At 35.3% G+C, this 13218-nt stretch overlaps 1 protein-coding gene across 1 annotated transcript; it reads right to left on the reverse strand.

Annotated features, from left to right (window-relative positions):
- Window positions 1-851: 851 nt before the first annotated feature.
- Window positions 852-10142, reverse strand: AN (NAD(P)-binding Rossmann-fold superfamily protein). Its single transcript, XM_083072983.1, has 7 exons — window positions 9450-10142; window positions 7263-7416; window positions 7031-7161; window positions 2488-3267; window positions 2298-2345; window positions 1977-2090; window positions 852-1199 (listed from the first exon to the last, which is right to left on the reverse strand). Exons 1-7 carry the CDS (start codon window positions 10005-10007, stop codon window positions 1128-1130), a joined length of 1857 nt encoding a protein of 618 aa, XP_082929109.1. The 5' UTR covers window positions 10008-10142; the 3' UTR covers window positions 852-1127.
- Between the last annotated feature and the right edge of the window lie 3076 nt (window positions 10143-13218).

Consider the following 13218-nt stretch of genomic DNA (forward strand, 5'->3'; position numbering starts at 1 on the left):
AGCCATGCAAAGTAGAGGAGGCCTTCTGGATCAGTATATCATGTGTCACTCACACCATTGGTTAGATCTTCAAAATTGTCAACTTTCAGCTAAGAATTCTTCTCAAGATAGTTGAAAATTGTTTATAATCTAATTTTTTTCGTCCCGCAAACATATCAATTTTTAGTTTTCTTTAATATTAAAAGTGACTTTTTTATTTATAACGTGTTAATATAAAACTAAATTTTACATTTCAAACCGTAAAAACTGGCCACCTGTTGCTTTCCAATTCTGTATAAAAGAATGTTGTTGAGAGGATTTACTCTCAGAAATGCACGTGCTTTTGATATCAACTGATCAACGATTGTGACAAAACTCTAGTGGTAGGTTGTGAGTGATGGCAACTGAACTGACCATGATAGAATAGACACTTGTGCGAAAACTAACGCATAATCAAAGTTAAATAAATAACAAAATGTGAGGATCGAACCAGCAGTATATATGTTATTAACTTATAGATAAACAAAATGGATTAAACCAAGTGGTAGTGATGTACGTGGTATTATAGATAAAGACAGCCAATAATGGAAAATGAACACTACTTTGAAAATTGGACCGACTAAACCAGGATTCCATGACCGTTTGCTATCAAAGCAAAATTTGCGACATTTAGTAAATTGAATGATAAAATTTGTAAAATGTATCATATTCTTTGTCTTTATGTTCTTCCACATTATTTTGTATTAGTCAATGATTATTTTTACCAGTTATTTTGGAAGTTAAATGTGTTTCATACATTACTACTACAGAGTTTTATATTTATAGAATAATATGCTAATTTTAAGAGAAAATAATACTTCAAAATTAAAATATTTTTGTGAAAATCAACGATATTGAATTATAATATTCTGATAGTAAGAATTACAGGGCTAAACCAAAATATCATCACACGAGGGCCAAGTTCATCACTCCAATGAAATCTCATGAAAAATCCTCAAAAAATAATACAGATAAAAGAAAAAAAAATTATGCTCTACACTAAATACATTCCAATCTTTCACAAAGAAACATTTGGAAGATCATTAAGTCACGGGAGTGGAGTGATTTACAAGCTCCTCCTTTTTGAGTAATACAGACCTAGAATTACTCTATTCAAGCCAACGTGTAACTCCATCTTCGCCTGCAGTTGCTAATACCTCAACGCGTACATCCAAAACAGCCTATTTTTGTGTCCATAGGAGGAAACACAGGGATAAACCAATCAGTAGAAATTTTACAAACTAAATTATCAACTTAAATATAATTATAGCCATCTGACAAACACTGATATAACGATGAAGCAACACAAATTAAGGTATGTATAGTGTAATGCATCAGGAAGATGACTTGCTCTGGTGTGCTGATGAAGAACCTTTAGTTGACTAAAATAGTGCCTTGAGGTCATGACTCTGTTTATAGGAATACCTAGATTGTGGAAAAACTAAAGCATCGTGATCTATGTAAAATGCCCAAAAAATAGTTTAAAATGATTTTTTTTTCATGTCAATCAAAGATCGAGACAACTAAGTGGCTGTTTGGTTTAGCTTCAAGACGTGGTTTTTCATGTCCCACTTGAAGCTACTCCAGCTTGCTTCTCCATCAATTCCTTCTTTTTTTGACGTGAAAATATAGGATAACATGGATTAAAGATGTGTAAGCAAACATGCACTAAAAGGACAACGGAGGAAACAAAATGAGCCCTTGAAAGCCATCTTCTACATCTCTCCAACGTATGTATATTCCTTACACAAAGAGAACAGCTTTGGGGAAAATTAAGAAAGATGGGGCGTTAAAATTATAAGTTATAACCCATTTTGAAAAACCTTAGCACCATATGCAGCCAACTGTTTTGCAACTAGTTACCAGATGGCAGGGGAACCATTTAAATCTCATACCTATGTATCAAATATAGATCGCAACAGAATTACATAAAGATAAAAAAAGAAAAGTGAACTTACAGATGGGTTTCTACAGTTCACCAGTCTGCATTCCTGTAAGGAGCCTTCTAGTGTCCAATTCTCCCAAACATCAAAACTATGACTAGCAAATACAAACTCCATTCTTCTATTGATCTGCAAAATCACAGTTTATAGCCAAATTAAAGGCATTTGCGGTGTTACATAAATAGTAGAGTTAGCTATATATCTAAATAAGTAAATGTTTAGCTTTTGTTGAAAATATACTACTCAAAAACAGAAACGCAGCATGCAAAAGAATAATCAATTCTAGAGGAAATCTATGATAAAATTGATAAACTCTGAACATTATAATGCAATTACCTGCAATAATTTTCCACCAGCAGCAAGAGATCGCAATCCAATTGTGTCCTGAAGCAAATGAATTAACTTTCAAGTATCAGCTAATTTGCATGTTAAAAAGATATCTACCATTCTAAACTACTATTTGAAACACATGCTGGCATATAATATTAAGGTCTTTGGATAAATGCAAAGTTTTTTTGAGCCGAACCTTGCTTCTGAAGATGATGAGGAACTGTGCAGCAGGGTCTCTTTTTGACACATTTGACATGGAGTCCATGATCCAACCTCCACCTTTAACTCTTTGCCTTGAGACATGAAGTGCAGGGCGGTCTCTTGCATACAGAGCTATAACATATCCATCTCTCAATAGTTCAGTACAGTTTCCACTAAGTTTCATGCTTGACTTTATAACTTGGGCGCCAGTTGGTTCTTGCATAGATTCTATTGGAGTTTTTCTACTTCTTGAGTCTTCAGAGCTGGAGCTCAAAGCTTGGTCAGTGCCACTCATAGCAGTATCATCTCTTTGAGATGTGCCTTCTTTCTCCACTGCAGAAGGATCTTCTGATTTTTGTTGGGACTTTTGACGGGTATGCCTTTTTTTGGCCTTTTTACCTGACCTGCTGCGCCTTCCTTCAGATCTAGCAGAGGTACTCTGAGACAAACTGGAAACCTGATGCTGGGATGAAGAAGACTCTTTCACTAGACTACCTCCTTTCTTTTGGGAGTTGTCAGGAGTTACATGAACATCATCAGTTTGCTCTCTAACAATAATTTGGAGAGCATTTTCTTTGTATTGCTGATCAGATTGTTCACTTTCATTTTCAACCTCACTCTCTTCTTCCACATCTGACATTGCATTCTTTGGAATAATTCCGTCAATGAAGAATGTTTGTAATATGGATATAGCTTTCTCCCTTATCTCCATCCAAACCTCTTCACTGTAATCTGCACTTCGGGGAAGTATCAACACATTAGGCATTTCCTTCACCTGATGCAGACATACAAAGAGTATGTTAGTATCATATCATCTATCCGTTATAACTATCATTGTTGTAAACTGACAGACATGATCTAATGTGTATTTGAGTAGCAAATATAAAAAATTAAAAAAAAAATCAATTAAGTCAACAAACTTTAGCAAAACCTATTTTATTTTTGACAATAAAGTTTTTCCATTAATCCCATTATTGCTCTGATAAAGAATAATCATATTCCAAAACATTAATAATACTGAATCAGATGAGGTAAAGACAAGGTTAAACATAACACTGACATATAGGTTTGTATAACTTTGGTAAAAAAAACCTTCCACCCTGATTATCATTTTCAGTGTGCTAAATTGTGGGAATCACTTCTACATTGAAAGAATTGCTAATTGGATCCTTATCATGTGATTCTTACACAGTCGGTCAATGCACAAAAAAATATGTTGGGTCGCAAGACCCAGTTCAAAGAAAATCCAAATTTAGGTTTGGCATAACAATAATGACATTTGTTAATATGCCATGGCCTGTTGACTAAGATCATCATATATTATTAATGTATGCATTTCATTATCATAGAAAAGGTTCCTTATTTTTCTAATCAGGTAGGTTTGAGCGAAGGCCACAGCTATGATAAGCATTGCAAGAAATACAGACTTTTTTTCCATTTTTTTTTTATAAAAATGGGGGGAAACTGGGAAAGTGGCAAAATCCTTTATATTATGAACCAAAGTCAGAATATTAAAGTATGAAGCCCTTGGATTGGTCCCTATTTTTCACCTTTGGACTCTTCGACATGCTCAACTTTCTGCCTCTACCCATTACTTTTGGTGTTTCGTGTCCCGTCCATAATAGCTTCCTTTACTTAGTTCTGGTCCCCTACCCCCGTCCCTTTCCATGTCTATTTTAATGTCTTCTGCTCTCTGTTACTGTTGCAATAATCTTTATATTGGGGGTACTGGGTCAGACAAAGAAGAAAAAGGACACTAGTACCACATGGAGCCACAGTAAATATTCCTTTACATAGGCTTTAAGTCAAGTACAAGTATTGTTCATATACTTGCTGGGGTGATGTTGCAAGGATGAAGCATCACTTTGTTGGATGGAATAAAGGAATGTTAGTGATTGCACATCTATTCATGATGAAGTCAGAGAGATGTTTTTGAAGCTGTTAGAAGACAAAAAAGAGGCAAATAATCAAGAACAATTTGAAGAAGTTGGTTACCCAAGATGCGAAAACAAAAAAACAAAAAAAGGAAATGTGACATCATTTGTTAGGAAGAGGAAGGAAGGAATTTTGGCATCTATGAAGCAAAAGACAATGAATGAGGTGTTGAAAGACAAGAGTTGGTGATTCAAGACATCTGAAAATGTATGCATGGATTGAAATGCTTGGCCATTTAATTTGGTAGGAAGTTCCTTATTTGTCCAAATGCTGAAACCAGTTAGTGAATATGGAAGGCGATTAACACAGTCCCACTCATCATGAGGTGAGAGCTTCTTACTTGAGAAAGACAGTTGACAGCATCCAAGTTAGTATTGAAGGGGGAAAATGGGGCTGCAGTTGAACATGGTAATCAAATTGGGATTCAAATCGTGAAATAGCTCGCTAAATGGATAACAAAGTAATATATAAAGTTCAAAATAAACAAAGATCCAAATCACTACAGTCACAGTGGCAAAAAATCAGTGACTGCTCTGATTCAGCAGTATGGTGGAATCCTTTTTTTGATGGCTACCTTTTTCAACTCTTACCTTCACCATAACTCTCCTCCACAAAGAGCCATCAAATCAAAAGGTGTATAATATAGTTAACAAAGTATGTCATGCAAGTTATTGATTTATAATGAATGTAATGGGTTGCATCTTGTCTCTACTCACTAGTATCTATTGCCATGTTCATTCCAAAAAAAAACCCTGGCTATATTGAATTTTTAAAGTTGTTGATCAAGAAAAATCTTGTCACCATTGGGAACATTCTTTCAATGGTTACCAAACAACACCTGATTATTCGAATTGAAGTTATTGTCATAGTGAAACCTAACCAAACTGCATAAAACTTCAGAGATTAAGGAATGCATTACTTGCTAGAATTGAGATAATAGGCAGTTGCATGGAGGGGACTATGTGGCTGCAATTTTGACCTAATAACATCAATAATATTTCAGAGTTTTTTATACCTCGACTCTTGCTTTTGAAAACTTTTAGCAATTAACTCTTTGGCTCTATCACCTGCTGTACAAATATATGGCATAACTGGTTTTGAACCATCTACAAGCCTTGGAACTTTTACAAGTGGAATCACACACTTTACCCAATATTTGATCAATATCCAAAATTTATCATCATTCAACACTAAGTTTATCACTTAGCCTTACTTTTACAGTTTTACTAGTATACAGACTAGAAGCCCATTCCCTAAAGCAAACATAGATATAAGAGCATTCTTTTGTTGCATGACAGTTGCGAACATTGTCTCAGCTAGTCTTGCTATATCCCTTCCCTTGAAATGCTTTCTATACAAAATAAAAACCCATGTATGACTATATGTGTAAGTTGTGATTGTCTTTGCATTTACAACAATATTATAACAAACTGGGAGCTCTCCAATGTCCTTAAGGACTAGAATCAAGGCAGTGAGCAGCTCAAGGGGACAAAAATAATGTAGTTCTCTTGTCCTCTAACGTTTTCCTTGCTACCACATGATTAGAAGCACCATCTATTACAAATTGCACTACATCATCCGGTCCAATTTCTTCCACCAAGCTGTCAAATTCCTTCCCATGTGGACTAATACAAGAAAATTAATAACTGACCTCCTTTTTGCATCTATCCAACCATTACACATAAGGCAGTCCCGTTACTTCCATTCACTCTTATATATCTCTAGAAAATTTAGGATGTTGCTGATTGCTTTCTTCAAAAGAGAAACCCTCCCCGCATGATAAGTAGGAGGCTTCAAACCTCAACCATCTTCTCCAACAACTTCAACATTTGGATAAAAAGTGGACTCCTAATGCATTTGCAAATTTCTTGGATACCTGGTTTTCAAGCTACCAATTTGAAAGGCTACACCAAACAAGTCAAGGAACCAGTTTGCAGTTCAACTTGTCAAACTGGTTGGTCTAGTATGGTTTTTTCTTCAACTTTTTATAAGTGGTCATAATGTCATCTATTGTTACTCTTAGAATGTGGGTTTGAAACCGAACTTAATCTTACAAAAACCATTTTGAAAAATGAAGATTGCTCTCCACTTAAATACACTATTATAGTCTTATCCCTAGTCGATATGAGACCTCCAATAATTACCAATTTCACCATATCCCTTTTTTTTTCTTGGAGAAACAAATTTCATTAGGATGCTTTCATTTTCCATTTATGCTATGAGAATTCTGCTAAAACTACCGAATTCATTAGATATTTATTTCTATACTGAAAATGTTTCCTCCTATTTAATTGATTTACTTTCATCTGTATCAGATGCCTTGGTCATCTATAAAATGATTTTATCACTCTATTCACTGTTCAATGCACACTTATTTAAAACATATATCTATTAATTTATATTCCCCTACCATATTCACAATTCCATGTGAAACATTCTAATATGAAAGGGAAAGGAATAATAAATTGAGTAAAAATAATGCAAAAATTCTTCTAACTCTAATAGTGAGAGTGGGAGTGAGAATCAATCAGTAGTTTAGATATTTGTGAATGCCTGCATCATACCTTGTAAATTAAAGAATTCAAAACCTAAATTTACCATACCCATGCTTCCATCCATTGAGGCCCTTCTGCACCATCCAAAGCACATCCAGCTAAGGTTCCATCAATCAAGAGCTGCTTCACAGCACAATCATCCAAAAGCTGACTACTACCCGTATTTACAAGAAAAGCTCCTATACAAACATTAGATACATTATAAATTTGTGAGGATAATTCAAGCCATAAATAATTAACAAAATCAAATAAAAAATATGACATATGAATAAGTAAATACCAGGCTTTACATGTTGAAGACATTCAGCATTAATAATCTGCATTGTTTCATTTGTTAACGTGCAATGGAGTGATATAAGGTCACTTGCGGCAAGTAAATCGTTAAGAGTATCCATTCTTCGTGCTGCAGGGGGGAACTTTACTTTTCCTTTTCCCTGTGCAAGGTCGAAGATGAAATTAGCCAAAAATATAGTATCCAGATTCCAGTCAGCTGTTTGGGATTAGTATTTAGGATGTATGGGATTTGGTTAGAAGTTCCTGCTTTTAGTCGTGCTATATTCCAATGTTCCAAAGAAACCCGAAAAAAAATTGCAAATCAAAGAGCAGACTATAAAATACACATGCAGAAAGTCAAACAAGAACAACCAAGCCTTATCCCTTAAACGAAGCTACAGTACTCAACTGATTGTGTATGAGTACCCTTGTGCATGTATGCTAGGCAACAGAAACCATAAGGCACAAGGAAACCAAAACAGAAATAACACTACGCAACTGTTTGTAGAGATAAGATGGCTTGATCCCCCCAACAAAATTTGGATCTGTATCTTGTCAAAATTAAGAAACACCATACGTAGTTACACTGCACAATTTACCAACCACACAAAATTCAATCCCCATGCTTGAACAGGGTATCTTATTCTCATATATGTACCCAATAAAGATTTGTACCAACCAATCGTCAGCTCTCCAATTGACATGTTAATCATCAGACCTGAACTTATATATTTATTTTGATTCCTTCCGGACTATGAAATGGGTACTAACAAGAAAAAATTGAAGCTTTATCATTTACCAGAAAAAGTTTTACCCCAACTAATCATCAATTCTTACAGTTAACATGTTAATCATAAAATTCAAACTAGGAAATACTAATTACCATTTCAATTGTGTTTTGAAAAAAAAAAAACATGAATTTCCAGCAGCAGTTTATATTAAATTTAGGAAAAATAATCACTTATTTTTCCAAAGCTCTCTCAAGAAACTGTCAAAATAAGCTATAATTTCTTTAGAATAAGTTGAACCAAACACACACTAAAGTCTTATGTTAGAACAAAGTAAACTTATTCTCATAGATTTACCCAAAAAGAGAATTTACACTGACAAAAGCAACAACACGCAGGAAAGATGCCCACAAAGGTAAATAAGGAAATGAAGGGCAAGATAGTTAAGACAAAAGCAAAATTGGATGTACAGGGGTTCAAGTTGGCCTGGATAGGGACAACAATGAGAATAGAAGGTTTATACATTAGAAGGCATCAAATGCTATGCTGAAGGATTTTGCATGGGAAACGCAAAATGTAAGCAATACATATAATATAACTGATTATAGAAAGGGAGGAGGCGAGATACATATAATATAACTGGATATAGAGAGGAGGTGAATAATGATACATTGAGTAAATTACTGTTTTCTTGAGTCTTCTCCCTCAAGACTGTCCTTTTCAATCTTGAGATTCTAATGCAAGCTTTCACTCTTATGAATTTGCCAGTACCCAACGCACAAGTCAAAGACAACAAATTCATAGATGCTAATTCTGTAGAAACTGTAATTCATTCTCTCTCAACTACTAGTGTACAGTCATGCGCCAATGCCAGTACCCAATGCTAATTTTGAACATTTGTCACTTTTCTGTACAAATGATTTCACACCAAGTTGCATTATTTGCTAGCTCCCAACAGCAATTCCCAATGTAGTAAATAACAAATACAGACTACCCTATTCTTCCAGTAACAGACATGCTTGTTTAAAAGAAACGAAAACAAAAAATTCATACATGCTAATTCTGACAAAAACTGATGAAATCCATTCACAACTACCAGGGTATAGTCAAGCACCAATGCGAACTTTTCCGTATAAATGATTTCATACCAAATAGCATTCCTGTTCCAGTAATTCCACTTTTTGTCTAGGTTTCAGGTTATATACTCCAATGTTGTTATTACACATGCTAATCATAAAATCCAAACTGTTAAACACCAGTTACTATTCCAAAAAAAACAACAAACTTCAGAATCATGGAACAAATGCTACAATAACAAGCAAAAAAACTCATCTAATCACCAAGTCTCACATACAATTGAGATGTTAATCGCGAAATCAAAGCACAGAAACACCGACTACTACTTAAAATTTCAACAGACAAAGATAAAAAAACACTAATCGGAGAAGAGTAAGAAAAAAAAGTACCGCGTGAGCATCGAAATAGAGCACGCTCATTTTGAAGGCTAAGCTACGAGTGGCCAAAGACCTAGCGGAAGCGGAGATTCCGACGATGCCGAGAACGAGGCCGCGGCAGCGGCGCATCCCGCGGCATAGAGGCTGGACGGAGCCGAGCCAGCCGGAGGCGGAGAGGGCGTGGCGAGAGAGTAGGTGCGTGCGGCGGAGGAGGCCGAGGAAGAGCGCCATGACGGTGTCGGCGATCTCCTCGGCGCGGGAGGTGTCGACGTGGACGAGGCGGAGGCCGAGGTCGGCGGCGAGGGCGGAGTCGACGGCGCGGTCGGCGGAGCCGAGGCAGAGGATGAGGTGGTAGGCGCGGAGGCGGCGCTGGGCGGCGCGCGGGAGGTAGGCGAGGGAGTGGAGGAGGACGGCGGCGGCTGACTCGATCTTGCCGTCGGCGAGTCGGCTGAGGGGGACATGCTCGACGGTGGCGACGCCGGCGAGGGATTCGAGTTCGAGGGAACAGTCGTCGATGCAGTTGAGGGTGACAACTAGGGGGAGAGGTGCAGGGTTGTTACGGTGAGGCATTGCCGCACACGATTGGATTGGATCTGCTACAGCTACTTCTTCCCTTGCCTTCTCAGTTATGCTACGCTGCTGCTTCACTTTCGTCGCCACTTTTGGGATCACCCATTTTCAAGCGCCTCAAGCTACGGGATTTTTTTTTTAAACTCTCTTTTTTCTTTTCTCTATTTACATTTTTTTACAAAACTATACTAGCTAGTATTTTAATTTGTAAATATTTATTTTTGTATAATTCAAATTTATAATAAATACTTTGTAATAAATATTATAACTTTTTCTTGATCTTCCATTGATTTAATGACAAAATTTACTAAAATAAGGTAATGAGAAGAGAATATGTGTCACTAGCATTTTTCTAACAAGTATATTTTAAATAGTCAGAATTTTGCTATCTACTATAATTATTTTCAATTTAAATTAAATTGTCTTTTATAAATATTATTTATAATTAAAAAATATTTACAACTTGAATTGAGAATTTTCATAAATCGGATAATAGTTTTTAATATAAAAAAAATTCCTTTAAAATAACTATACCTCCTAAAATTCTGAGATGCTAATAATTATTTTTTTGAAGTAGTTTAAAAGTGAGATGATATTTCTAAATATTTAATCTTTAGCTTTATTGAATAACATGTGTAATTTATGTAATCAACTTTAAATAAGACTTCATTATTTGTAATAAAAAAATTGTGAAATAGTTTAAAAGCTTACCATATAACACATTGATCAGCAAGTCAAACATAAAATTTATGCGTGATTAAGGTTAAATTTCAAGGCATGATCATAAAGTATACATATTACTTAAAGAGATTACTCTTTTCCTAGTTGTTGATAATACTCTTGCAATTTGAGTTGTAAAGCACAAAAGTTTAGAGTTTTAAACACTAATTGAACCGTCATTTAGTAATTTTTGAACAGGATTTAGTTATGGATTTACTTGATCTTGTTACTCCTAAATTAACATCCCATGACATGTTTGGAAAGCTTGTAGTTGCACTTTCCATAAAAAAAAGGAAGATTTGAAGGCATTGAGAGTGTAGTAAAATAACTATTAAACATGAGTGCAACATTAGATATTATTGGTCTGTTGGCTAAATCTTGTTAACACAAAGTAAATCAATATGAATACATTTTATCATTTCATTTTATGAATTATTGATTAATGATGGATGTATAATATTTGTAATTGTCCCTTTTTCCTTAGTTTATCCATGCATGCAAGATCTTGCTCAATTAAAAATAATAAGATATTAGTATATAATCAAAATTCTATTTCTTCATTAATATTTAGGAGCACTACATAACATTTCAATCCACACATTTTATTGCAAAGACAAAACATAGAATACTTACAAAGTTTAATAGATCTTACCCATTCTCAAAATAAATACCATGATTTTTTTGCCACATACAATCTGAAGGATTAGTACAACAACACTAAAGACATTTAACTTTTCTGTAAATTATTCATGCATTACATACTTAGATTTTATATATCTACTTACATGTCAATATGGACAAACTTAGTAAAATTTACATAAATCATGGCTCTTTATGGATTTTTTTTCCACTATTTTAATTGTTACATACGATCACTATATTTTTAACAATGTTCTAACTTTAATTTCATAATGTTATATAAGTGATTTATGCTATCAATAAATCATCAAATATCTTTAAACAATCTTAACTGTTATAACAATTATTTAAAATTAACTTTAACTCTTTGAATAAATGATCAATATTTGACTTTATAATAATTATGTAAAAAGATTAGTTGATAGTTGATTCAAATTAAGCTCTCATGGAAACTAGTTAGCTAGTTCTGGAATATTAATATTGTATTATTTACTAAGTTTTAACAACTTTACCTTGTATTATTATTTTTTGTTTGATACGTATCTATCAACCTTTGCCTTGCCAAAATCTAATATATATCATAGGAATTATCATCTAAGAAAACATTGTTTGCTTTGAGATCTTTGTGGATAATGTACAACCATGACTCGTGAGTCCTCATCAAAATAAAAGAAGTCCTTAATTAAACAACTTCTTTAATGATTTTGTAGCGTTTATTTCAATTATGTTTGCTTTGTTTATTGGATCTTTCTCTCTCTCTTTCTCTCTCTCTCTCTATATATATATATATATGTATGTATCAAAGCCATATGAATTTCAGAGTCACAATAATATAGTTTGTACTACTCACATCGGCACTAACTCCTCGACTGATAGCACTCGGAGCTCGGGTGGCTAGTGTACTACCCATATCGATATCAAAGCCCACCTCAGCACCCAAAAGGTCAGGCCACATTGGCTGATCAAGTCGAACCACTCTCCCGTCGATAAGATAAAGTGATAAGACCGCAATCTTATCAAATCGTAATCGACCCCGCTATCAGCTATGGGAAAAACCCTAATCCACATCAAGGTACGTGTATTATATATACAAGATCCATACACTCACAAAAACTAACTTAAGCATTGGAGTCTCTTTTGCAGGTACCAATCCCATCTCGGAGCAGCCGACGTACCAAGCAAAAGGGGCTCACCGATCTTCCCCAAAGATCGTCTCCACATCGATCTCAGGTAAGAACATAGTTGGTGGCCTTTTAATAATAATTAATTCTCCATTTACTACATAAAAAATTATTATTAACGACAATTATTCAACGATAATAAACTAATTTTCTCTTTTATTATCTAATAAAAATATTAATTGCTAATTGTACTATCCGTACCACTATGCCGAGCTCGAGCTCGGTATCACAGCGCAGGATGACCTCGGACATGCGCTGGGAGATCTCGGTCTAGACGAGATCCGCTATCTAATCAGATCATAACTGATCTCAGGCCCAAGGCCCAACGAAACCCCAATTCACACCAAAGTACGTGCAATACTTATACAAGACTCATACTCATGCAAACCCTAACTTTAGCATCGGAGTCTCTTTTGCAGGTACCACCCCCATCTTGGAGCATCAACGTACTAGTGAAGGAGGCTCACCGATCTTACCCAGCAGATCATCCCTACTACGGATTCCCGGTAAGAACATCTGGCGCCCACCGTGGGGCCGATCAAGACAGCTCTTATCGGCCACGCTTATGGTTTTTACCAGAAGCCATAGCAGACGCGCAACAGACGACCTAGATCACGCAACCACCATGGATAATGAAGCAGCATTGAGAAGGCTGATCGACCAGGTCGAGC

Source organism: Cajanus cajan, chromosome 4, assembly GCF_000230855.2.
Source record: "Cajanus cajan strain Asha chromosome 4, NIPB_CcT2T_4, whole genome shotgun sequence".
NCBI lineage: Eukaryota > Viridiplantae > Streptophyta > Magnoliopsida > Fabales > Fabaceae > Cajanus > Cajanus cajan.